The sequence below is a fragment of the Photinus pyralis genome, unplaced genomic scaffold, assembly GCF_008802855.1.
Source record: "Photinus pyralis isolate 1611_PpyrPB1 unplaced genomic scaffold, Ppyr1.3 Ppyr1.4_LG6, whole genome shotgun sequence".
In the NCBI taxonomy this organism is placed as follows: domain Eukaryota; kingdom Metazoa; phylum Arthropoda; class Insecta; order Coleoptera; family Lampyridae; genus Photinus; species Photinus pyralis.
Genome location: NW_022170663.1, coordinates 30,752,983 through 30,780,745, shown reverse-complemented (window position 1 = coordinate 30,780,745; position 27,763 = coordinate 30,752,983). Strand labels below are relative to the sequence as shown.

Sequence of the window (27,763 nt, the reverse complement as noted above, 5' to 3'; positions counted from 1 at the left end):
TACTGTAAACAAAACTGGATGCAAGCGAAATTCACCTTAATTAACATTCTTTGACGTAGGCGATTCGACCTAGAATCGCTTAACCGTTGCGGTACCGTATTTTGTTCATTCTTATTCTGCACGTCAACAATAACGCGATGCAGTTTGTTTAATAGAATTGTTTTATGTTTAATCGACGACGTGAGGTAAACAAAAGTTAACTCTGCATTTAGTGGGTTAATTACATATCGGAATAGTAATAGGATCGACTATAGGGGTTGAATCCAACTAAAATATGAAATGTGATTATTGGCATTAAGTTAATTTCAACAACGGAATTAATCATGCAGAATTTGCAGAAAAATTACTACGGCTTATTTAAATTAATGAGACATTATAAAATGATAAGGTGCAGGTGATTTTCTTTGTGTAGAATTTCCTTATCTCTAGAAATTGTTTAACATACCTAGGAGTTGTTTTCTGTATAAAATTGGACATCTGTGTTAAAATTAAATGGGTTTTGGAGCAGATGTAAGGAAGCACCTTTCCACCAGTTTGGTGACTACTCTGTATCTAAAGGTGCTTCCTTACGAAATGAAATGTGTCGTGGTGAAAATATTTGTGTTGGTTGAAGGAATTTAAGATTTTCTATAGTTGCGTTTCAGCCGCCGCTATCGTAAACAAAAGCTAAGACATTTCAACTGTCCTTATTGCGTCCGAAAGCTCTTGTCATTTAGAAGGCGAGGTGAATTAATATTATTACATGAGGTCGGCAAATATGTGGTCGATGGGCAGCTTTTTTACATTCCTAAGAAGTCTCCTAAAATACATACTGATAGGTAGTCCACTGCATTTTATAAACAGCAATGTATATTGTCAATATCTTACAAAACAAACTGTGCTCCATAAAAAGCATACAATATAGATCACTTACGATTACTCAACAAAAATTCCTATTAAAAATCACAGAACAAAAATAAGTTCCTATCAATAGAAGTGACAAAAGGTAGATATCTACACATTACAGCTATACATGTAGATAACGATTATACGTATGTAAATTGTTACAAAAATACGTAATGGAAGAACTTAAACAGACATCTTTTCGGTTTATTGTTTAAAATGTAAAAATATATAGACTTTTGATTGTATATATAAAATGTTAAACTCTTAAAGAAATATTCTGGAACAAACTTAATACCTAAGAACTAGTAGAAGAACTGTACTGGAAATTATTTTTTTCCGTATGTGTCTTTGTTTTGGTAACCGGAGACGTAACCAGAGGAATCGGGTAAATCTTTTCGCCCGGCGATTCCCTTACCTTTGCCACTTTCGTCGAAGCGCTGCTTGTGAGAACCGGTATACTTCGAAGTGTCAGTGAGACGATCTACAGTCGCGGCTGCTTTGCTCGGCTGAAAGTGGTCTACTTATTTATTTATCTATTTTCTAATAATCACTTACGGTTACTCCCGTAACTCCAGGCGTTCCACAACTGGCCAGCTTCGCCTTAATGTCCTCAACCTCAACCTTCTTATTCTTAGCGAGATCTTCCAAAAATTTGTTGTAATCGTCCAACGTAACTTTCAAGGATTTTAGTTTTTTGAAGTATATACCCGTGTCGGTCGTGGTGATTTTTTTACCGTCAATCACCTTCGCCTGCTTCATCCATTTGTCGCTTTGAGATAGCGTGATGTGCTTACCGTCCGATTTTGTGTCGCCGAATTTCGAAAATGCCTTGAAGGCCGACGTGTAGTCCATAGGTGACGCACCCGTTGGTGTTTTAGGAGTCGATGGAGTGGGAGAAGCTGGACCTTGATCTCCTTCGCCGTTCTCCAATTTTAACTTTTCCAATTCCGGTGTTGGAATAGACCCATTAGTTTCGACTGACATGATTCTGAAAAGAAATGACGTTTTAATCTGTTGTTAAATTATGAAACGAGTAGTCGTGTTGTATGGGTGTGAAAATACTGAAAATAGTAACTGCTAAATTAGGGTGCCATCCCATTACATTGTGATCAATAGTGGTAAACATGCGAACTTCTCATTTTAATGCCATTAAATTTGTGTAGGTCTCATTTACTTAGAGATAGCTAGGTGTAGGCATATAAATCTCAGTCACATTAAAATAGATAATGTTCAGTGCAATGCTGTATAGCCGCCTATTACACAATGTTATCCATGACAAATGTTCATTTCTTCATTATTTTTATTGTCTGAATGTGTTATCTACACCAATCTCCTTTAATCTGACTGCTCTATTTCCGACAATGTAGGTTCGATATGCGTTGAACATAAAATGTCGATAATTAATATGCTGCACCACCTAAGTGCGAAAGTTACCTACTGGCCGGAAATCTGCATTAAAACAATTCGGGCAATTGAACTAATTAGCATTCTGCATAAATAAAAATGCGTGCAGTGTATAAGCATCCTGTTACCCGCAACAAAAATATCGTTGTATATTTTTAGCTTCACTTTCATTAATATTTCTATTTTTAAATAGAGTATCATCATAGAGATAGATAAATAACCGACCAGGGAAGTTGTATCAACTTTTGGTTGAATGTATCTTGTTTTTACGTGATTGCAATGGAATACCTACAAATAACTTTATGAATAATCCATAGAATTATTTGGATAGACACCCACTACCTCGGATACTACAGAAGAAATGAAAGCTTTCATTTCTACATTTCTTGATCCCTTTGGTATTTTGTAAGAGTTCATAGTACTTAACTACGAAATTATTTTCTAAATCTGTTTAGTGTTTTGAAACAAATTTATTCGGTTTGGTAACACACAAGTTCCGTTTCTTGCTAACTTACTTTGTCAATAGGGATTCTTGTAGAAATTTTATTAAAAAAATTAAGCAAATTAGCTTCACTTATGCTGATGAGATACCTACCTACAATCATTGAATAAAAATAGTGTTTTTATTCAATGCTACAATGCAGTTGTGCAAAAGTTTTGCGAGTGCCCGGATTTTGAAGGAGTTTTCTTAAAAAACATACATGTGTAGAAAAATGCCTCCATTTCTAATTCGTGTATTGAGATCATAATATCGGTTATTGATTGGAAATGTTTAGGCAACTGTGGAACTGGATATGTGTAGCAATGTTTTTGAAATGGAATTTCTTCGGAAATGTTGGAAATGACAATAAATTACGGTGAAATCTGGAATCCGCAATCCCAATTTTTAACGTCATTTCAACGGCACTGGTTAAACGTACCGCTGGATTCACGATTCCCTAAAATTACAAAACCACCAACCAGTGGTACTACCCACTTAGTATTTCATTTGCTTTGAAATTTACAATGTGTAGTTCTTATGGCAATCATTCTTTCGCCATTTTGGTGACCTATGCGAGCCAATAAACGAAAAATGTTAAATAATTTCAAGCTGAGATCTCGAGGCTTCGGACGTACGGACGGATTGACACTTATTTGTGCATATTCTGTTCTAATATCATCTTTAACACAATTTCCCTCAATAAAATAAAAACTAAACTACCTACGACATGGACTTACAGAGACGTACGGGCGAAAAGAAGTATTTTCTGGGTGACCTTTTTTTTTTTATTTAAAGGGATAATGCCTGAACTACAAGGTCTTGTGGCATTTTTGCTTATACAGCAGATAAGATTTACATTTACATGGCATCGATTAGTTGAATGTCTTTTAGAAAACTTATTACGTTCTTTGGCTTTGAGAAAGCGGTTTCTAAGTGGTTGCGCTGCTTCGTGGTCCTAGGACAGTCACAGAGGATGTGTCTCACAGTTAGTTTGATATTGCATTGTTGGCAAGTTGGTTCTTCTTCCTTTTTAAGCAGGTAGTCGTGGGTAAGTCTTGTATGTCCTGTTTTCAGTCTTGTTAATATTGTCTCTTCTCTTCTAGTGATATTGCTTTGGGATTCTGGGGGTGTGTGTTTCGGTTTGTAGTAATTTTTTGTGTTCGCTGTATCTTCCCATTCCAAGTTCCATGCTTTGGTGATACGGTTTTTAATTATATGTTTGGCGTCGGTCCTTGTGGTGTATGTCGTGCTTGGATCTTTCCTGTATGTGGCCTCTTTTGCTTGTTGGTCTGCTCTGTCGTTGCCTTCGATGTTGATATGTGATGGAATCCATAGAAAGTCGGTTTCTTTGCTTTGTGATTTGAGTGTTTTCCAGGTGGTGTGTATTTCATATATTATATATATTATATATATTCATGTTGTGGGTACATGTTGTTTAATCCCTGTAATGCGCTGAGCGAGTCCGTTACTATTAAAAATTTATCGTACACGTTTCTCGATATATATCCGAGTGCTTCCTTGATGGAATATAGTTCGGCACTGTACACACTTGGCGCATCTGGTAATTTGTATTGGTAGGAATTGTCTTCGTGTATAAACGCGCATCCAACAAGATTTTTAATTTTTGAACCATCCGTATATATTATTTGTCTGTCATTATGTCTATTAAGGATTTCTAAGAAGAGGTTTTTATAGATTGCTGGATTTGTAGAATTTTTTGGGTGGTTGGTTAGTTCAACGTTCGGCTTTATAAGAGGAGTTGCCCAGGGTTGCTTGATTTGGGGAGTATTCGGTAGTTTAACTTGTATTTCAAGGGATCTTAATAGCTTTTGGCCTCTTACTACTAATATTCTTTTTGACCTAGCGAACAGATTTTGAAATTCCGGTTGTAAAGTGACTTTTTGGTTCGGATGGTTTGGTCTACCCATGACTTGTACCGTGTAGCAGAGTAGTTGTTTAGAGAGCCTTGCTTTTAGGGGTAGTTCACTCGTTATTGCATAGAGGCTATCTACTGGTGTTGTGCGATGTGCTCCTGTAGCTAAGCGGAGTCCATGATGATAAATAGCATATAAGGATTTCAGAATGCTGCTGTTGGTTCCTCCGTAGATGCATAGGCAATATTCTATTTTCGACCTAATTAAAGCGTTTAATATTTTTATTATTGTATTTGTATTTGTTCCCCAATTTTGATTTGATATAACTTTGATTATGTTTAACGCTTTCCTGGTGTCTTCTATGGTTTTTTTAATATGAGGGATCCAAGTCATCTTGTTGTCAAGTACAACTCCCAAATATATGATTTGATTTGTGTGTTGGAGTACGATGTTATTGAGTTTAAGTGAGGGATTTCCAATGTTGCGTCTTCTAGAGAAAGTTATGCAGTGAGTTTTATTGGTCGAGAATTGTAATCCAGTACGGTCAGACCATTTTTCTAAGCGGTTAATAGCTTTTTGTAGGTACCTTTGAGTGTCTTCAAGATTTCTGTTAGACTGTTAGAGGTGTAGATTATGAGGTCGTCCGCGAAGAGAGATGCTTGTACATTGTTCGGGATTTTGCCAAGGGTGACCTTTTGATTCCCCATCAAAATTTGTTCATAATTCAGGTAGTTAGGATGAAGCAATCGCCAAGATTTTTCTTGGCTCAACCTAATCCAAAAGGAAGGTAATAAATATCTTGAAAAGGAAAATAGCGCATCCAACTTAGTTAGAAAACGCATTACAAATGTTTTAGAAATTAAAAAATTATGAAGATTACAATATCATAAGTTAGAAGTACCTATATACTGCAATAGCACAAAAAATATCGATGTGCTTAATTACCAAACATACTAATAATTAATATCTTGAACTCGACTTTGGCATCAACATTTCCAAACATATATTTATGAGTAATACATTTTTCAAAACGCCCTGTATCCTAATTTATGTTTATATCCATCTCACGATTGTTTTCAAAGTTCATTTGGTTCAGTACCCCCGTAGGTACAATAAACTTTCTGTGAAATGGACATTTCAGACTATTATTCTGAACTTTCCCACAGTATGGTACTTTAGCACCAGTGAGGAGTTTGTTGGAATGTAATTTAGAAAAAATTATAGAATAATCTGTATCTCTTTGCATTTTCTTGTAGTCCGGTACTGAGAGTCTCATGCTGTAAAGAAAACAAAAAAATTCCGATTACTTCCGAAGATATGCCAAAAAACCGAAATTTGGTGTTTATTTTTTCCTGATATAATTTGAGCACATACAGAAAAATAAAAAATCATTTTCTCGTTGCTACTTTTGGAGCTCGCTAGTCTACAAGATACTGATTTGAGACAGAGATTTTCAATACGACCTATATGACCTATAAAAAAAAGTACAGACTGTAATCAATAGCATCTTTTATTACAAATACAACGATATATGGCACACACAAAAACAAGAGTAGGAAACTGTTGGTTTCAACAGGATGATGCACCCGCACCCGCGTACATACAACGCCCTATCGTGCGAGAATGTCTATCGGGCAAATTTCCTGGAAAATAGACAAGTTTGTCCGATAGGTATTCTCGCACGATCAGGGCGTTGTGCGCGAGTGCACCATCCTGTTGAAGCCAACAGTTTTCAACTCTTGTTTATTAAAATGCGCCGTACGCTGTTGCTACTCAGTAAGCACTTTTTTACGGGCCATATAAAATCATAATGATTTCTCAAAAACGAAACGTTGTATTGAAAATCTCTCAACGCTATCGTGTAGAGCTCGAAAAATGACAATGAAAAAGTGTCTCTCGAATATGGATGTGAAGTTATTGATGGAAATCGTTTCTTGCCGTTTGTTGATCGAGTTCGTTGGTTGATCGTTACCGAATTATACAAATTTAAAATTCGAGGGTCAAGTTGAATTGTTGAAGTTTAGAAATATTTTTGTTGAAATCGTTGGACCGTCTTATAGTGGTGTTTGTTGTACAGGGTCGCTGATAAATATGAAATGGTCGATTATCGGATAAAATATGCAAGTTATAAAAAAAAGTTATACCTATATTAGTTTTAGGGTTTAACGTTTGGTCAACGCATGCGCAATCCATTTTTTCAAAAAAGTGCGCATAATAAATACAAGTGGCACCATGCTCAGAACTCAGAAGGTTCCTGACAGGGCGTGTCCGAGGGCGCTAGAAATTTAGACCGTACATTCTGATGCAAAATTTAAAAACACTTTAAGGGAATTACATACCTTATCAGATCGTAGATCCAAGTTATATGCGTCTTGAAAAAGACGAGTTTGTATTGGAGACGGAAAATGTAAAATAAAGCAAATACCAGAGGAAAAGTGTAAACTGAAATAACGTGAAGCGTCAACTGTCAAAACGGAATAATTAATAATTATGACGCGGAATGTATCGCGTTGTTTTGCAGACTCTCTATTGGCCAGCCTGAATTATTTCAAAATTAGTTCGCATATTTTCCGGGGCTTTTCTGAGCATGGTGGCACTGTAGCATCACATAGTGATAGATAACAGAGCCAATTTTATTTTGCTCTATCAATGCATTTAACCGTTTCCTCAATCAAATTTTTGGTTTCTTTGATCCAAAATGACCGGTAAAGTAGAGCAAGTTTCATGTTTAGTTTTAGCTAATAAAATGTCGAAATGGAACAAAACTGATTTTATAAGCTCAATGAATGGTAAAAGTGTCAAATTATGAGAAGCGAAGAAATAGATTTTTTGCTATAACTGTTTATAAAAATTTCTCCTACACAAAAGAGGTATGAATGGCATCGGCGCTTTTAGTTTTGAAAGGTTCCACCCTGTATATACATTATACATCTTACGGCAATGCACACATTTTTCAGAGCTGGCAACCACGCAATTTCTAGGAGCGGAAAAGCTACCTGCGCCATCTAGAAAGTACGAACGAGGGCTACGTTTAGCATCTATTTAATGCAGGTAGTAATTTTTGCATTTTTTTATATAGTATTTGTGTTTTGTGTACCGCATTTTATATTTGTTGTGTTTCAATCTTTTGTTTTTGAAATTTACTTGGTTTAACCGCAATGCAAAATGACATGTTTAATACCGTTATCCTTTTATTTGTAATTGTTTACGTTTTTGGTGTAATGTTTGCTTCATTTACGTTTATGTGTTGATTAAGTACTTGGTCTTTTCCGGAAGAACATTCATATAAATTTTGATCATTTTATTTTACTATGTGGAAATTACCGATTCGTATGTATGTACTGTTGTTGACTTGTTGTTTGTAACTAACAATTTTCTCCATGAATGAAGCAGTCACGGGGGTGGTAAAAACTGCAACCATTTGAGCCAAGACACCTAATTCCGCGTTGTCTTCGACATTCAACTGTAGTCTCGAAACCCCGAAACCATGGGCGGGTTACCTATCTTGCAGGAGCAGGATTACGCTAATCAAACCTCTTCAGTTTAGAATCTATGTGCGATAAATGAGTTACGATTCGTAATTTCCACATATCTTGTTTATGTTTTAGTTAAATTTGACGACAAGGCTATGTAATTTTCCATCTTGCTTTTAACAAAAGAACTTTATCGCACCTGTGTATTTCACCCTTTCTTAGAATCTTGATACCTGCTTATTTGACCCATAATTCCCAAAACTTGTTTTTAATCTATATGTTACCTCTTGAAGTCTACATGCTACTTTTTGCATGCTAATTTTATGTTACGCATTCACATGACAAACAATTAATTTTACTACACCATTTAATATTAATTTGACGGCTGGTTTTTTATTGATAAGTTCTTTTTTTCCAGCCTATTTATATTTTTATTCGGTGAACTACCATTTTCAAAGTTTATTTTTGCAATGTAATTTATGTTGACTTAAATTTCCTAGCTTTTACAATCATAATAATTAATAATAACGATCATTATTAAACAAACTTTTCACAATTTGAGTGTTTTATTTTACGTTCCTTCCCTACTGTGCTTCAGGTCATAGCGTTGTTTACAACTAACGTAAGGGGGCCCTGCCTTATTTTATTTCCCTATTCTTGTAGTGTGAAGTTAGCGTAGAACCTGGGGGTTAAGTACACTACAGTTTGTTAATTTGTTGTGTATTCTATCTCACTTCACACTCACACAATGCATATTGGGTTTCTTTCTAGCTTGCAATAATCTTTTTCCATACCTGTAAATGGATAAACAAAACATGTAGATATATTGTTTTAGCTTAGAGATGGAAAGGGAGAGGAGCGATAATAATCAATTTATTTTGTTTGTCCATCAAAATTTTTGTTTTATTTTATCCGCAAACATGTTTTTTACCAATTTGGAACGCTGAAACTGCGGTCTCAGTATAAAATTTGCCAGAGGATAACTCATGGTGAGTGTACAGACAGACAGACTGACGTCATACATATTTTGTTTGATTCGGATTACTGGTGCTTCAAAACATTTCCGTCAAAAAAGTGGGCAGTCATTTTTACCCCAATCCCCTCGTAAAATTTGAATATCGCGTAAGGCGTTTTCAAGTACAACTAGAACAGTAATTCTTTTTTTCAAAACTAATTTTATTTAATTAATTAACAAGAAGATATTTCTAAAGCTTAATTCTGGGGTAATTAGAAACTCTACAATTGTTTCTCATTAGGCTTGCAAAACGGTGAGCGGCTCTTTAATCAGTTCACTTCATTTGGAGCTTTACAACAGAATTATTTACAATTTTTTATCTTAATCTACAAAAGTAAACGCTGGAATGCGGAATCCCACACTATGCGAACATGTAGAAATATAATCTTAACGAATTTACGCTCTAGTACAACGTGGCATTATTCCGTTTTGTGTGCCCTTTGTTTTTATTATACTCAAGTTACGAGGCGACATTTTTATACAAACTACTTGGCCATGAAACAATTACAAAACGCAATAATTTTTAACTGTCACACAGATTCAGCATTTATGTATCCGGAGTAAGTAGCATACAAAATCTATAGCGGTTTGAATGTTGAAAAATGGAAGCAAAGATTGAACACAGAAACATTATCTCGATTATAAAATTGCCGACTAATGCACGTACGAACGATTGCTGTATATGCGAGCATGCTCCATCATATTATCAAGTACTGGGGGTCCATCCATATAAGATGATCCAAAATCTGGTAGGCCTTTTGAGACGAAAACATAGGAAACAAAACAAGATAAAAAGTCCTTAACGAGAGCGTATTTTCCTCCTAATTGTTAATGCTGTCATTGCTGTCCCATCCTCTTCATGAAGATGCTTTCGTAAATAGCATTGCGCATTGACCACATTCGAAATTTTGAAACCGGTATTAGTTTTAGTTTCATTAATAGTTAATACCGGTGTTAGATTTGCTTGTATTCCAAGTGCCTATGATGCGTTAAATTTCATTTAAATGCTTCAGTAAATAAGTTGGCATTGCGCATGCACAAAACCAAATTTAGAAACTGGTAGTCAAAAATTGCATTTGGAAAACGTATACGTTTTTAAGTTTTCACATCTAAGCGTATACGAATAGATGCGACTGGTTTCAAAAATCGACCCCCTGGCGTTAATTTTACTTATATTCGTAATGTTTACATATAAAGTTTCATTTATATTCATAAATAAAAAAATTATCAAAGTCCTCGTGTGAGATCGAAGGGACTTCAGCGCATTTTTGTATGGCAGATCAGTATTCTATTAGCCACTTTCCACTCAACCATCAATAACAGATCTTGTCGAAGGCTACTACATTCACTAACCGTTTCCTACTTTCCGCGTGCACCCGCAATTCGCTTTTAAAGTTAAAATCGGGTCGGGGGCTACCACATTCCCTTTGACGGTAGCCACTTCCGACGTCCAGTTCACCCGCAATTCGCTTCTATTGGCGACACGAGAAAGAGAGACAGCGATTCGAGATTTACGAAACGTTAAACCGCCTGAGTTCGCAACGGAAGGTAAAAGGCGCCCGAAGTTGACTACTTCTCGAAGACGCGCGCGCGCCTCGCAAAAGGTCGTTAATTTCGCCCCTAGAACAAAAAACAAAATTCCGCCACGCAGGAGTTGTGCGCGTTTACAACATCTCTCCGACGACAACAATTTGAAAAGAATCGGACCAAAACTGTAGTAGAAGATAGGAAAAAACTGAAAAACCTTCACGTTAGTGTACTACGCTCGAGGATGACGCACAGATGTCGCCAACCCCACATCATGTAGCCATGTCCCTAAGGTTGACAAATTTCACGGCCTTGTAGATACACGTACAGTCGTACACCCGTTGCCTTTCTACAAGAGTTCTTCTACGCGCCCCCATTTGCAGCCAGCCAGACAGCCGGCCAGCCAGCCAGCCAAAGTGAGATTAAAAGCTACTTTTTACAAATAAATTTGCAAAAATGCGCTAAAAAGTTAGCATCGCACATGCGTTAAACCAAATTTTTGACACTGCGCATGCGCAAAACCAAAAAATATGGGTATGCACGGAATCCTTGGACCAAGCCCTTTCAAATGAGTCCTATATCGCTAAAATCGGTTCAGTGGTTTAGAAGGAGTACGTGTGACGGACAGACGGACGGACATGAAAGTGCAGCCCATAGCGATTTTTCACTTTGAGGAAAATACGCTAACAATAAAGAAAATTAAATAGACGGCGTTGACAGATCGAAGAATTCAAGTTACTGCACAGGAAGTGCACATATATCAGAGGCAATAGTTTAGGAAATTTTACACGTAGATTTGGGAATGAACAAAGTGACCGCGAGATGATTCGCTAGGTTAGGTAGGAAGAATCTAGAACAAGACATCGATTATTAATGGCGATGAAACCTCGGTGATCCTCCACAAAAAAAAACGAAAAAGCTGGAAAATTGCTGACAACGGTTTTCTGGGATTATGTTAGTGAGTACATGAAAAGGATACTACGATAATTAAGGGATTATTAAAAACCTTAAAGCTGCAATTCCAGAGACCCCGCCTCAGAATTTTGCCGATAAGACCATACTGTTACACGACAATTGCAAGTTATCGGTAAATGTGGCTTCCGGGAGTTACAGCACTGCTGCGGTTTATACCGATAGGTGGCGAAAGAGTAGAATTTTAAGCATGTAAATAAGGTTTTTACGAATGAGTTTTACAAATTGTTTTCGAAAAGGGAAGGTTTGGTTTAGGTATTAAAGGATTTATACGCTGGATTTCGGATTCTGAATTACGATAGGAGTGTGGACCGTGGCTCTGGACCATAAAACACCTGTTCTGAGGCCAGTCGGGCTAACTCATCATTACCTCCCGTTCCAGCATGTTCTTTGACTATGCGAGCTATCAAGGGTGTTGCTGCTTGCAACCTATTTAAAGGTAATTTTACAGTGACCAACCCTACTGTCCCTGGAGATTCTGATAGTTTTGTTCTGTATTTTATACGAGTACATAAGAACGTTTCTTGCACTAAGCATTACTTCTACCAGGTCTGATTGGAATACAGTAGCTCGAGTAGGAACTTTGCCTAATGGTTGGGTGATTTCCAAGTTCAGCAATGGCTGGAGAAATCACTCCATCCAGACCAATGAGAAACTACTGGGCTAGTTGTGAGAGCAAGGAGTATGGCATATTTTGTACCATTGCCTGTGCCAACTGCCAAGGGAGCTGTTTTAACTCTCCACGAATCCTAGCAGCAGATGAAGAGGACGTGGAAGTTCATCATGGAGAGGAACTGTACGTACATCTGAATTAGACCCTCGATTAGACATGGATTAGACCTCACAAAATTTCGCTGCATTCTTGTTGTAGGTTAAGTATGTCGAAGCATAAACACTACACATGTCCAATGATTCTTGAAAAAAATTTAATTCCCTAGTTTTTCGAGTTTTTTCAAAAATTGCTCACTTTCAAGAACCCGTATCGGTTTTTGGAAAAAAATGTATAGAAATAAAGTAGTAGAAAATTTTATGAGCTTTTGATTTTTTTCCCCTACGACCGACCACTTTCGAGATATAGCCGAATAACCGCAAAACTATTCCTTTAAGGCTTTAACTCCCTCCCCTTCCTTTCGGGACGAAATCGCTCCGGACTTGTATTGCACAATCGTCAGGGAACCTTCAACCACACATTCCCGAAAAAAATGGAACTACTTACACGAATATTTTTTTCTGTATTTCCTAGAATGACTGGACTATTAATTCTGGGCGAGATTTTACCTACCCATACGAGGAATTTATTACGTTTAAGTGCCTTGATAAGTTCTAAAGTGCCTGCTATTTGATTTCGGTAGTCAGACATTGAATGGCAAGGTAATTGCTTTTGTAATTTGCCATATCTTTATCACTACAGTGATAGTTGGTATTAATTAACATGTAGGGGCCCAAAAGTTAGTAACCTTGTATACTATTCCCGGTAAAAGTGGAAATTGTTCACACAAATATACCTAACTTGAAACTTTGACATATGCCTGGCGTCGCCGCCTCTCCCAGGATTTAGTCAACTGTCGTGAGGATGCGTCCCTGGTAGGCACTATCAGGGACGTTTCACCACTACTTTGTTGCCATCGCGCTGGGCCGCGACATATGCCAAACAATGTGGTGGAGTTTGTGGATTTTGCAAAATTATTATTATATATTAAAGTTTATTCGGAATAAAATCGCGCAGACTAAAAAAATTATAGAGAAGTCAAAGATCACGAAATAGTTATTTACGTTATAAGTCCGGTAGGTTACTTGTAACATTACGAGTTAGACATTATGGACGAGGCGACGTCAGGAGCCGAGTCAAGAATGTCTTAAACGAGTACTGTTACAAGTACTACCGGACGTATATCGTAACGTATTTTATTTCATACTGTAAGTCTGTTTTGTATCGTTATTTCATTTCAAAGATTACAAAATTTCATTATATTGTAAAAATCGCATTACCTTGTTTCTGTGGCAACGGCCGTTGCTATAGTTTGTATAGTTGGTTGACATTGAATTTTTTCACTGAAAAATGGACGCTATCTATAAACGTTGTGGAATGTTCCACTGTTCCCGATACAATCCTGTCGAAATCTCATGAAGCAACCGAAAAGTTGATTCCTAAGAAGTCGGCCGCAAGGTATGAAAAAGAGTACTAAGTGTTTTGCCAATTTAGGAACGAACATGGGGCGAAACAAGTAGAGGAAAACGTCATGTTGGCATATTGTTTAGTGTTTGGATGTAGTAAGTTTTTGAATTTAGATTTTTTTGCCTGGGTTTCGGTGTTAAAGCGTCATGGAGCATGGAAAAGCTCATCGACGGCAGAAAAATACATCGAAGGCTCGGTAGAAGGAAAAGTTAAGATTGTCCGTATGATACAACTGATACAAGGCGGCGAAATTTTCATTGAAGTTCTACAGCAGAAGGAATCAAACATTATTAACTCGACATCCAGTAATAACCCAGGCGTTAGTGTTGAGGGCAATACAAATTGTTTCATTACAATCAATGTTAATGTTTGAAATAAAGAATTACAGCCAAATTTATGTTGGGGTTTTTAATTAATTGTGTGAAGATGTCAAATTTGATGTATACAAATAACCGTCCGGTAAGTGTTGCTTAGCGACACTTACCGGCTCTGATGCTGTAATAACTCACCTACCGGACTCAAAATGGTAGTGTAATCGAACATCTACCGGACAGTATGAAATAAAGGTATTTCGCAGATTCTCGTGTACTTAATGTCAAACACGATTACATATTATGAAAATTCTGGGTCACTAAACGCGTTACACTTTCAAAAAAGACTATTACGGCCATGACAAAATCTTCAAAAAACGAAAAAGTTTTAAAATATTATACGTGCACCATCCAAGTGTAGGAATATCCTACTACTACTAAAAATAATTTAGTCATAGATGATCGAATGTAGATACAAAGTTACGTACCTCTCGACGTATGTATGTACCTAACTGCTAATGAGGAGATTACCTATAAATAGTTTGTAGTTTGCAGCCTAATTAAAACAAGTTTTATTTTATTTACTTAGTAACTTAATTAGTACTTACACTTTCTAATCTCAATTTATAAAATCTCAAAACTTATTTAATCAAATATTGGAACTGTATCCACATAGACCTGTTTGACAATTGAGGATTGTTTGTTTCGCCATTGAAGGTTCATGTGTTAAGAAAACGCGTAAAATGCGTAAAGTGCCTCAGTTATTATCATGACAGTTGCGCGAAAACAAAGTTAAAGTTTGTGAATCCAATTGATAGTGACACCATCATATGTTGTGATAACGCGTGCGATCCAAGTACGGAATTAGACAAGGACATTTTCGACAGTGACAGCAATCCCAATGAAACGGACTATCTTAAAGCTATCATTCGGGATAAGAACAAATTAATAACACTCTTGTATGACAAAATAAAACTATTGGAAGATATGGCTTCGGTTAAAAAGCATACACATGATGCTACTGTTGTTCCAATGAAAAACAATTCGCCGACAAATGGAGCACAAGCCTCAGTTTCGGAGTTTACTAATACTCGTAATCCAAAACTACCCACCTCAATGCAGGATAAGCAGAAACCAATCAGACCTAATCAATCTGAACGGGCTCATCATGCTGGTCCAACTACGTCATGCACGGCACTAGGTGCTACTAATGCAACTTATGCTGATAAAGCTCGGGAATTAACTATGCAACGTAACAATACAGACGAAGCGGAGAACGCTAATGCCCCCAAGAATCAATTGACCGCGACTTCACAAATAAGGTCGGTAAAAAATAAGTCACAGAAAAATACCATCCGTGGCTCAAAAACTATAACGAACAGTGCAATACAGGCAGTGACTAGAAAGGGCTACTTACATGTAAGCAGGCTACATCCCGACACCTCCGAGTCCTCGCTAGCTGAGTATCTTAAGGAGACGCTACCGGGATCCCCAAGCGTGACGGTCGACTCCATTAGGAAATCTGAATTTTCTGCTGCCTTTAGAGTTACCTACCCATTCAGGATCTATGATGACATCATAAAACCTGAAGTGTGGCCAGAAGACGTACTTGTGAGAAGATATTACTTCAACAAAAGTTCCGAAAAGACGGTTTTTCAACCTGTGCAGCCATCATCAGCAAACACTTAAAAATTGTGCACCTAAATACACAAAGTGCGCGCAATAAATTAGCATTGTTGAACACTTTTGTTAACTTAATTGACTGCGACATTCTGTGTATCTGCGAACATTGGTTGACGTCTGAAGAGATTCGGTCCTTCAGCATAAACGGTTTCTCACTGATCTCTTATCACTGTCGTACAATCGCAGACAACATCAACAAAGGAGGTGGCACCGCAATCTATGCGAGATCGCATTTAGATCTTAGTGCATCCACATTCAATACAAAACCTATTGATAGTATTTTTGAATATTGTTCTTCGACACTGATTCTATGCAGTATCTCTTACACCATAGTCTCCTTATACAGATCGCCCTCCGCAGACATAAACACCTTTTTTATGCTGCTGGACGAGTGGCTAGGCGCCGCTATAAAAAAATGTTCTCGAATAATTATCTGCACCGACCAAAACATAAATCTATCCGACGGCCACACCAATTCGACTACCTTTTTGGATATCCTAGCATCGTTTAATCTTCTTCCCTCAATTAACGTCGCGACAAGGATAACAAATGTAAGCGCTACGTCGATCGATAATATCTACTGCAACACTCAGTATCGATCAGCCAAGGTTATCGAAAGTGGATTTTCCGATCACTTGGCTATTGAACTCTTGTTACCTTACACCACTGCCCAGGATAAAACTAATTATACTAACACTCGTCTGTTTACTTCCAAAAATATCTCGAGGTTCCACAACTGTGTAGCTAACGAATCTTGGAGGAATGTCTTCGATGCTAATTGTGTGAATGCAAAATTCAACAATTTCACAGAAGGGTTCACTAATTACTTCAATGCGGCTTTTCCTATGACCAAACTTAAAGTAACTGCGAAAAACAACAAAAAATGGATAACGTCGGAAATCATAGCTACAAGTAAACGACTGAAAGATATGCATCGTAACTGGAAGCTAACCGGTGACCAAAATGTGCTGCGTACCTATAAGGGCTTAAAAACATCGTACGTAAGACTAATCAATCTTACCAAACGAGAGTATAACGACAACCTTATCAGGAAGTCCAACAATATTAATAAAGCAGTATGGAATCTAATCAATGGTTTATCAGGCGGACAAGGACGACGAAAAGAAAAGTCGGATATTACCATAATTCATGACGGACGGTACGTGCGTGACCTCCTCACCACCAGTAAAATCTTCAACGACCATTTTATTGAAAGCGCAGCTCTTATCGCGGATGAATTTTCAAGAATAACTAATGCGAAGTATGTGGATCTGCCCAGGTTGTCCAGCGAGTCATTCTTTCTCAATCCCGTCACAGAAGCTGAAGTCTTCAATACAATAACACAGTTGTCGAAGAAAAAATCAGCAGGTGCAGATGGCATTCCGTGCCACATCCTGTACAACATCGCCGGCTATATCGTTAAACCTCTTTCCCACATGATCAATGACGCGTTCAGCTCTGGGTATTTTCCAGATACCCTTAAGATAGCGCGAGTCGTGCCTGTTTTCAAAAAAGGAAATGTGCATGACATCACGAACTACAGACCCATCTCCTTAGTATCTGTTTTCTCAAAATTATTTGAGAAATGCATAGCTAACCGGTTAATCAACTATCTAACTAAATACAAGCTACTGTTCAGAACGCAACACGGTTTTATAAAAGGAAAATCAACAGTCACAGCCTTATTCGATTCCATTACCCGCATCTATGAAGCACTGGACAATAAACAACACGTCATAGGAATCTACTTTGACCTTTCTAAAGCCTTCGACATCGTCAACCACAATATATTATTGAAGAAATTGGAGTCATATGGTATCACAGGCATTCCGCTCAAATTACTGAGCTCCTTTCTAACGGGGAGGTCTCAGTTTGTTGAACTATCCGGTAAATTTGGCAACGTAACGAATCATAAATTCAAATCCTCTGAACTGGACTACAAAATTGGAACGCCCCAGGGATCCACCTTAGCTCCACTACTCTTCGCGATCTTTGTCAACGACCTGGATAGGAAGTTCAACGACCCGAGCATTTCTCTTTGCAAATATGCAGACGACACCTCCTTAGTGATATCGGATCCTAATTTGGACACCCTAGCACAAAAGGCCTGTGATGCTATAACATGCATAAGAGAGTGGTGCGATTCTAACCAGCTAAAATTAAACGAAACCAAAACTGGCGTAGTAAGCTTCTGCAATAGCCGAAATAACCAAGCGGGACGTCCTAACATTATCATGAATGGGAAACTGTTGCGCATTACCAGTGGCGAACGCTTCCTTGGAGTAACTGTAAGTGACAATCTAAATTGGAGCTCTCACATCGATCAAATCTGCTCGAAACTAAAAAGTGCATGCTACGCAATTATATGTATGAGGCCCGTGGTAGGGCAGTCTGCTCTACTGAAGTACTACTATGCCCAGGTCCAAAGTCAACTACACTACGCCATCATTATATGGGGCAACTCCAATGCAACTGTCAGACTGCTGTTACTGCAAAAACGGATCGTACGTCATATGTGTAACTCTGGCATGCGTGACCACTGCAAACCTCTTTTTTAAACGCTTGCAAATAATGACTGTGTACTCCCTATATATCTATAACTGTGTGCAATTCGTTTTCGACAACTCATATCAGTTTACAACGAACGAAGAGATCCGCAGCTGTGACAGGAAGACACGTTTCGGTTCGAAGCTCACCGTCCCTCGACATAAAACCACCCTGTTCGAGAACTCTCCAAAATACATGTGCATTAAACTTTTCAACAGCCTCCCTATTGATCTCCTGAAATGCAATCAGGCCTCCTTTATGTCTAAGGTTAAAACGTTCTTTCTTGATAATCCGTTCTATAGTATCAGCGAATACCTCTGCAAAACCTAATTATGTCTTTCTGTGTGTTATATGTAAATGCGTGTTACTGTTAGTCTGGTTGTAGTCAATTCTGTAGTTTGTTTGTATTTTTCAAGTGGCGTAAAATTTAAAAAAAATTTAAAAAAAAAAATGAAAAAAGGGTTCAAAGATCAATATATTTTGATAATATTTTTTCCCGAAATAGTTCAGCTACCTAGTAATTTTGGTAGGGTCACCCTATAAATCAAACGAGCCTATTTTTAAATCATCAGGCTAGAAATTCTTCCTAACAGTTTTTTTTATTTTTCTGTAGGTAAATCTTGGAGCATTAATAAGTAGAACTTTAGAAATCTTTTGAGAATCTCTTTGAAAAATATTTTTAAAAATCTATTGTTTTGAAAACATTCATGACTTTTTATATTTAAAAAAAGTGCTCTTTTGGAGTAAAAAAAAATGGTAAAATAAAATTTGAAAAATATTCACTCGCTTAAGAAATAAGGCCGAAAATCCAAAAAATGTTAATTTCATAATTCTTAGTGGTGCAGAAAAATGTTTATTACGAAAGATTTTTTTATAATCATGTCCTACTGTTTTCAAAATAAGTATACGGGATCAGGTAAAAAAGTTATTGGACCTAACCTCACTTTTAAATTAAACACCCTGTATATTTTAATCTAAAAATATATTAAATACTCTTTAAAAATACACTAAAAAATTCAATATGATTCCAAATCACCCAAAAAAGATCTTTTTTAATTTAAAATCATTTTGAAATGTTTTTGAATCATTTAAATCTTTTTTCAATCTTTAACCTATTTTGAATCACTTGATCATCCCTCGTGTATATTTTTGAAAAGAAAACCTATCTTTTAAATTAAAATATACAGGGTGTTCCAAAAAAAAATGTGGTTAGGTCAGATAACTTTTTGATCTGACTCCGTATACTTATTTTGAAATTCAGATTATTGAATAATCATTGCAAAGAAATGTTTGTAATAAAGATTCTGTTTATCTAAGAAAATTCATCATTAACGATTTTTTTATTTTCCCCCGTATCTCTTAAGAGCGCGAATCTTTGCAAATTTTGAAATGGCACCTTTATTACTTTTTGATACCGCTTACAATTACGGACATAACTTATAAAAGAGTCGAAAACCCTGTACAGGGTGGTTCAAATTCGTGGCTCATCAACGGTCAGTGATACAGTGCAGGTTAAATGGGGGGCAAAGTTGAAATCTTTGAAAACAACTGAGATATCACCGAAAAATTGAAAATGTCAATTTTCATTTCGGAGAATCTGAATTTGTTATCAGAATTTCCATCCGCAAAATGTAGGTAGAAGCTACTACCTTCTTAGGTTATTGGATTTTTGCGGAATCAAAAATGAAAAATAATGACCTGTCACACTCGATACTTTTACGGTTGATTGGTTTACATAAATTTCGAATAAAATTACAAGAAAAAATTCAAAATCAAATGCTTTTTTCTCAACAAAACATCCATGGATAACTAGATCTTGCTGAATCAACATGGCTATGATGGTGATGCATTCAAATGAATTTCCTTTCTTGTTCCCTATCACATTGCATAAAAATCCAACATGGCGTCCACAAGAAATAAGAAAGTAAGTAGTAGTCCGTATAGCTTCTACATCTCGTTCTACATTTAACGTGTGTTGGAAAATGGAATTTCTGATAAGAGATTCAGATTCTCCGAAAAGTGTCGATAGAAGGTGCTAACCGGAATCGTCCACATCCGAGTTCCGCCCGTTTAAGACAGGGAAAATGAAAACGAAATTTAACATTTTCAGTTTTTCGATGACATCTGTTATTTTCAAAATTTTTCAAAAATTTCAAATGCTTTTTTTAGCCACAAAAAGGAGCAAATTTGCCCACATTTAACATACACCGTTACAGAGATCCCAATGGCGACCCAAGAATTTGAACCACCCTGTACATTATACATGCACACCTCGATGCACACTTAAGTACCTAGCATGTTACCTATATTTTATTTACTTACGTAGGTATGAAATTTAAAATACATGTTTTCATTTGAAAAAAAGTTGATGATCTCAATTTATTTTTTGGCTACCCTGTATACATGAATTTATCATTAAAAAAAATCTTATTACAAAAATCGATGGGTCCGAGCGTTTTTTCGAAGACTCCCACATTTAAGTATTATTAAGCGGCAGAGCAAAGCGATGTATGCTTTATAGGGAAGTCGATGGTGTCCGTCTGTCCGTCCCTCGGTCCGTCCATGTACACGATAACTGCCAAACGCTTGCACCGATTCGGTTCAAACTTTGCACAGTTGACCTATATGCCACATGTAACAAGCCTATTGAAAATGGGTCAAATCCAATTGGGGTCACGTCTCTCTGTCTCTGACAAACGCTTGAATCTATTCGGTTTTCAAAATATGTAAGTACCTACATAAATGCTGTTTTACTTTACACTATCCTTTTACCCAACAAAATTTTTGTACCTACCCTCGTACCTACCTATAGGTTAAAATTTTGTGCGTCTTGATTGCCACCAATAAAACATCAAGTTCGGGTAGGTACTTGACAGTTGACACGCAGCAATCAAACTGAAATTGGAGTAAAGATTGTGAAGGAAACAGCTACATGCGAAATAAGCAACAAAAACGGAAAATTTGTTGGAAGAAAATGGCATTAGCGACATCTTGCGCTAACTTTTTGATCATTAGTGCTAAATACAGCCGGGCACATAGTGCGTATCTTTTTTTTTAATTTTTGGAAACGCACGAAAAAACAATCATTCAGATAAAATTGAGTGCAGAATGAAAGTGGAGAGGTACACGCAGACAGGACGCCACACCTAGACTAGAATTTCCTTTTGCCAAGCAACCAACACTCGAGATCTCGAAACTAATTAGAAATCCTAATTATAAAACGAATATGGAAGTTGAATGTGCACTAATGTTACGGATGCGAGTGATAAAGTTACATCTCAACTTGGTTCCATCATTTCTATTTAATCCCTCGTGATTGGCTAATTATCCGAATATGTTAATGCATGATATCACAATAAATAAAAAATATTTAATCTACCTCTATAGGAAGATAATAAACTTTCCGTCTACTTTTCACTTATGTCATACATATTTACCATGTTAACGAATACGCAAGTAATCATCGCTATTTTTGGCCAAGTTCTCACATTCGTATTCAAAGTACAGGTATCAGACGGTCAAGTACCATTAAAATTACAATCGTGGCATTCAAAATGTTTAGCCTTTTTCCGAAACGATTAGCAGGCGGGTAAATTCCCTATTTCTATATTGAGCTCAAGTGAATCACCCCCACAACTTAAGGGATACAATGCAATGCATGCGCAAAACACAGAATCGATTTTCACGGCCCTTACAGCAAAAGTCCCTTTGTTTATCATTGCTATATTTAGACGTGCAAAATTATTCGACCCTCGGCATAATTTTAATTATAACTCGAAATCGGTCCGAACGAAATTGTTATCGTATACAATTTTATCGACACAGTGGCTTTTGTTATATTGTACGCTTGTTGTTTCTTAATTAGGATGAAGTTATCACTTCTTGATTGTGTAAGTCAATTATGCCAGAGTGGTTCTTATAATACGAGAAATTCCGGAAAATTAATAAATAACGATAATAGAATCGCCAACCTGTTACTTTGTATCCTTTATTTGCGTAAACGCCGTAAATTAAAACTGCAGACACGATTTTCACGTGAATTTCTACGGAGCACGAAAAGCGACTACAGCAACGCGGAGGTGGAAATTGGACTGAAATTTTCTCGGTTTCGCGCAGCCTTCAGTTTTCGCTGATATTATCTCAGACCTCTGCCTACTAACGTAAATACTTTATAATCGTATTTTTCGTGTCAAAATGGGGAGTGGGATGGTACCGGGGCAGAAAATTTAAATCAAATTATGAAATTACGCATTCAGAGGTTCAGGTTTGTTGCATGCTCGTGTAAAATTATCATATGAAATGTACTGCTACCTGCTACTGATAAGTGATAAATTGATAATGAATGCTTTGATTTTGTTTTATGAGTATATGAGAGTACCTATGAGACGGATGAACAAACAGAAGCGAGCGAGACAAATGTATGATTACAGTTTACACTTTACAGCAGTCCAGAATTGTGCGCCTTTTTATTGTTGACTTATGTTATGTATAAATAAAAACTAGGTTATTTCCCCGGCATGTTTATTTATATAGGAAGCCCTGGAAGGCCCAAAAGTAATATTTTTTAAATACTTATCTCATAAAGGTCGAAAATTTAAAAGATCACAATAACTCGAAATTTTAGCTCAAAACATGGGCTAATAACCAATTTCTATTTATAATACTTTATTTCAAAGCAAATTTTCGAAGATCATTACTCATTATACAATGCGATCAAAAATGAGTTGCTGTCGAGTCACCTTTGGAACTTTTGTTTACATGGGAATTCGTATTTAACTTGAACTTCCAGGGGCGACTCGACAGCAACTCATTTTTGATCGCCCGTTACTATCCACACAATGTATACAGTGCTATTCATTTAGAAGTAGACATGGGGATTTCCTGTCTAGTTTTAAATGACAAAAATCCTTTTGAACGAAATAACATGCGCACGCATTTTGCATTGGCATTCTAGATTATAATAAAAACGACAGTAAATAGTATGCTTTTAGGTTATGATGGAGAGGATTTCCCTCAAGTATCTTATGGGATTCTTTTCCGCAAAAATTAAAACATTCAGTTTCATATCCTTCGTTAAAATTGAGAGTTGTTTACCGTGTCTTACGTGGTTCGCATTTCAATAACCCCTAATTTTAAAGTGATCAACACAGAAAATAGGTGTCTAGTATAGTCGAGAGTATAGTATTACCGGCACTATACCAATATATTGACAATATCAAGTTTTTCTTTAGTTCAATACATCGCACACGAACGAAAATAAAAATACAGAAGCCAACGCAATAATACTCCAATTCATTAATATGACAGCAAAATCTGCAGTTGTTTTAAGTAGTTAATTCAGTTGCATAAAATTAGGCGTCCTTCAGCAGAGTATGGAAGATTATTAATTATAATTCTGCGGCAATAACCAGCTACAACGTTAAGTGCTTGGTTTGGTATAAAGTTTCGAGGATGAACCATTTTTTTGTTATAAGAATATTGGGTAACATCCGGATTCTAAAACATTTGCTCCCCCCCCCCCCCCCCCCCCCTTAAATGATTTTTTAGGTAATCTTGCCAATCTTCCTTGTTTTTTCAGCGCATTTCCGTCTGTCCGACCCTACGACCGTTCGGCCGCTACTAGTTCTTAATCTTAAGTTAAGAGCTATTGTTGTAGGTACTTTTTAGCGCATTTTTTGACGAATTAAAAACATTTGCTATTGTTTGCGTTTTGTCCGTCCTGTCCGGAAGTGGGTCCCACTTTTGCCGTTTTGAACTACTTTTAGGGGAATGTTCCTAGAAGCTTATGCCTTGGGGCTTGGAGGTGAGCCAGACGGCCATCAAGTTTCGTTTCCGGGGGAGGGGGCTCTTGAATTATTTGCTGAGATGCTGTTTTTGAAAGTAACACGTGCATAAGTTTTACATACGACAACCAACTGTGCTTCTTTCCGATCTCTTATCAAAAGAGGTGGGTGAACTGGTTTATCCTTCATGATACTCTAATGGAACGGCTCAATGAAAGGAATTAATTTCTACCAACCATATAGTCCTCCTCCTCGACTCCTTATTCCTCTATATATCTACGTTTGTATCTCGGAAAACGTTTGTCGGAGGAAAGTACTGTCAAAGGCAAAATGAATCGGAAGAGCGTACCTACTCGTAAAAAGCAAGTGGAACGTCAGAACGAGACATATGTATTGGGGATGCCGTCAAACGCTTTCAGTGCAAATATGGAGTGTCGGAGGATTTTGAATGTATGCAAAGCGGCCTTTAAACGTTTATGTGCAAAGATCCTCCTGTCCATTGATCATTTATGTACCTACTTCGAGAGCACACAACCATTTACCAAGCTATTTCGGTAAAAAAAATGTTTCAAAACCCACTCGTGGGTATTGCCGCGTTACACTAAGTATTGAAACGATGCATTGTCATCGAAAGCACACAAAATGTCGAATCTGCGTATTGAAGCACGTCCACGTCCAGAGAAAGAGAGGAGTTAAATAAGTAAAATAAAGTTTCAAAGAAATATTACCATGCATAAGAAAGTTGGCTATGAGCAGTCTGTGCAGTCACTGCGCATGCCCACATAAGTTTTACCATGTGCGAAATGTTTGCCTTTACTAGAAGCGGCTGTGGTTAAAATTTCAAAGAAATATCTCCATAGATATGAAAGTTGGCATTGCGCAATCTGCGCAAAATATGGAGTTAAATGAAACTGATCGAAATGGGCAAATATAGACAATTAGCGAAAACCCGAAGTCTCTAGGTGGCCCAGGGGCCGAGATCTCGATGGAATGGACGGACGGACAGAGGGAAACACGAGCACATAAGCTTTACCTCAACTTCGTTGTGTTACGCTAAAAAATGCGCTTTAGGTATCTGCAAAGGAGTTGTGCACAATTTATACTTGTATCGCAATTTAGTCCGTTATGTTGTCAAGAGTAATAAGTATTCTTTGGTTTGCACAAAGGAATTTTTTATGTGCTGCTTACGAAAAAAGTTATGGTAAAAAATCTTCATATATTATGCAGTAGTACCATAATTTTACACTTTTGCTGTTTATTAACGATCCTCGAGATTGTGTTGCGGTCTGGCTGTCTGCCCGTCTGTCTGTCCGTCCGCCTGCTGTCGGTGTGCACGATAACTTTTGTATTTGCGCAATCCAATTTTTTAATTTGTAGAAATAATTCAATGATGTATTGTGCGCAAGCGCAATTTGATTTTTTATTTTTTAAGATATTTAAATGAAATTTTGTATGTACAAATAATTTGTTTTGCGCATGCGTAATCCGATCCGACTAAAAGCACGTATAAAATAAGTATTGCGCATGCCCAGACCCACATTCGTTATCTGTGAGTGTGAACCAATCCTCCTGAAATTTTAGGGTAATAATCTTATTTGTGGCCGGATTTTTACAAAATTTTAAAAGAAGTTGCATCTTACAAATGGGAAATGAATGCAAGTTCGCTTTTTCTAAATTGTCTACGATTACTTTTTTAACTTGTTGGTATAACTCGTCAAGAAAGGTTAAGCTCATTAACTGTTCGGTGGAATTCTGGAATTATGCTTACAATACCCCGCAAAACGGACATATTCACGATTTTTGAAATTGAAAAATATTTCCTTTCCATAGTAAGCGCAACCTTTCGTATTAGATTGAGAGTTTTATTTGGCCATTTGCCTTCAGTGACACATTCACACTCTGGTCACATTCTTTACCATCTCCAGAGCACGAGTTCTGATGATTTCGTTCGGGAAAGAAAGACTAGGGGGCTAGTAATTTATTTGGATGGCCAAGATATGTTCATTTGTGGGTTTTGTCGTAGGTATCTTTATTTTTGTAGCCTGTCACGTATCCTCTGTCATCATGAATGTCCTCTCTTCCCTCTTTTCCTTTGCCTTTACCACTTTCATCAAAGCGCTCTTTATGGCTTCCCGTATATTGTGACGTATCCGTAAGACGATCCACTCCGCCCACATGCACAGTTTGCTAGAAATAGTATATTATATACCGCGGGACTGAAGTAGTACTTTTAATCCCGAAGGTAAAGTTTATAAATATAATTTACCTGAGGGATTAAGACCACTACTTCAGTCGCAAGGTATATACGATATTTTTCGTACTTCCGAAACTGAAACACTTAATATGTATGGAGTTAGAGAACGCGTTCTTTCAAAAAATCGCTGATTAACCAGTTACCATAAGAACGTTGCGTTGGTACGACAAACCCTATGCTATGGTAACAAAAATAATTTGGAAACTGTCATTGCTAGTGTCATAATTTTGGTGGTGGGTGACAAAGGTGTATTTGATATTGATAAAAAGCAGCCAAACTAAGGAATGAATTGATACCACCGAAATCCAAAAAACTATATGAGCAGCAGTACAATGAGTTTAAGAAGTAGTGCCGCATACAAAATGTGAAACAACCTACTGAAATTGCCTTGTTAATAATTTCATCCTTCCGGGATTTTCGCCCAAATTTAATCCCGGCGGGACAAAAAGTGACACTTCAGTACTTGTCATAATGGAGTGAAGTTGTCACTTTAGTCTCGGAAGTACGAAAAAGATAAAATGTAACGAAACGGTGTCTAGCAACAAACAAACAGAAATGCTATGAAGTTAACGTACCGTAACTCCATGGCCACCAGGTATACTGCACGCTAGAAGTTTGGTCTTAATTTCCTCGACATTCATGTTTTTAGATTTCGCTAGATCCTCAATAAACTCCATAAATTGTTTAAATGTGATCGTTTTCGATCTGTAACACCACATATTTAAGTAAAAGTACATAACCTACTTACATTTAGGTACTTTAATTTATTAAAGGCTATTCCAGTATCGGTGGTCGTCATTTTCTTGCCATCGACAACTTGGGCTTGCTTCAACCATTTGTCGGCGTTAGTTAGAGTGATCACCTTTCCATCGCTCTTCGTGTCGCCAAACTTTGCAAATAAACTAAAAATTTCCTCCAGACTGATACCCCCTTGTATGAGCAAAGCTTGAAAATTGACGGACGTCAATTAGGTTACTGAGATTAATTAATCTAAAAGGGTCCATTCACATGCGGATATGTACGGCGGATCTGTACGGCGGACATGTACGCGGGACAGATCTGTATCAATTCGTATGTGTGTATCCGCGTGTTCGGCGTACATATCTTGCTCGCCATCCGTCGATCAGAACGACGAGCACGGACAGCGAGCCCGACAAATACGCACGTGTGTAGTCGTTTCACGGATTTGTTTGCCGGACATAGAATCATCAAATACGTAATTCTTGAAAATATGTTTGGAAATTTAAGAAATCAAAATGGAAATGCGACTCAACCTACTCCAATTAAACAGTCATTTAAAAAAATATTTTGTTTAAATTACTTTGAATATAATGCAGGCGCAAATTGTGCTAAATGATCTTTTAAATTTTACAAGCAA

General features: G+C 37.1%; 2 protein-coding genes across 2 annotated transcripts; both read right to left on the bottom strand.

Moving 5' to 3' along the window:
* Nucleotides 1-1,068: 1,068 nt before the first annotated feature.
* Nucleotides 1,069-22,467, bottom strand: LOC116173987 (TPPP family protein CG45057). The gene is made up of 3 exons (XM_031491750.1): nucleotides 22,320-22,467; nucleotides 1,441-1,873; nucleotides 1,069-1,391 (listed from the first exon to the last, which is right to left on the bottom strand). Exons 2-3 carry the CDS (start codon nucleotides 1,867-1,869, stop codon nucleotides 1,212-1,214), a joined length of 609 nt encoding a protein of 202 aa, XP_031347610.1. The 5' UTR covers nucleotides 1,870-1,873; nucleotides 22,320-22,467; the 3' UTR covers nucleotides 1,069-1,211.
* A 3,635-nt stretch (nucleotides 22,468-26,102) lies between these two features.
* LOC116174590 (TPPP family protein CG45057-like) lies at nucleotides 26,103-27,487 on the bottom strand. The gene is made up of 4 exons (XM_031492529.1): nucleotides 27,394-27,487; nucleotides 27,144-27,330; nucleotides 26,961-27,090; nucleotides 26,103-26,318 (listed from the first exon to the last, which is right to left on the bottom strand). The coding sequence occupies exons 1-4, from the start codon at nucleotides 27,485-27,487 to the stop codon at nucleotides 26,133-26,135; spliced, it is 597 nt and encodes a 198-aa protein (XP_031348389.1). The 3' UTR covers nucleotides 26,103-26,132.
* Nucleotides 27,488-27,763: the final 276 nt, after the last annotated feature.

What these genes read in the sequence shown, in the direction of transcription:
- LOC116173987 (XM_031491750.1), bottom strand. Translation starts at nt 1,869, where the DNA reads ATGTCAGTCGAAACTAATGGGTCTATTCCAACACCGGAATTGGAAAAG. An exon ending in CTGGAGTTACGGGAGTAACC is followed by an intron (nt 1,392 to 1,440) that starts GTAAGTGATTAT and finishes GACCACTTTCAG; the next exon opens with CCGAGCAAAGCAGCCGCGAC.
- LOC116174590 (XM_031492529.1), bottom strand. Translation starts at nt 27,487, where the DNA reads ATGTACGCCGAACACGCGGATACACACATACGAATTGATACAGATCTG. An exon ending in ATAGCCTTTAATAAATTAAA is followed by an intron (nt 27,091 to 27,143) that starts GTACCTAAATGT and finishes GTGGTGTTACAG; the next exon opens with ATCGAAAACGATCACATTTA. An exon ending in CTGGTGGCCATGGAGTTACG is followed by an intron (nt 26,319 to 26,960) that starts GTACGTTAACTT and finishes TACTATTTCTAG; the next exon opens with CAAACTGTGCATGTGGGCGG.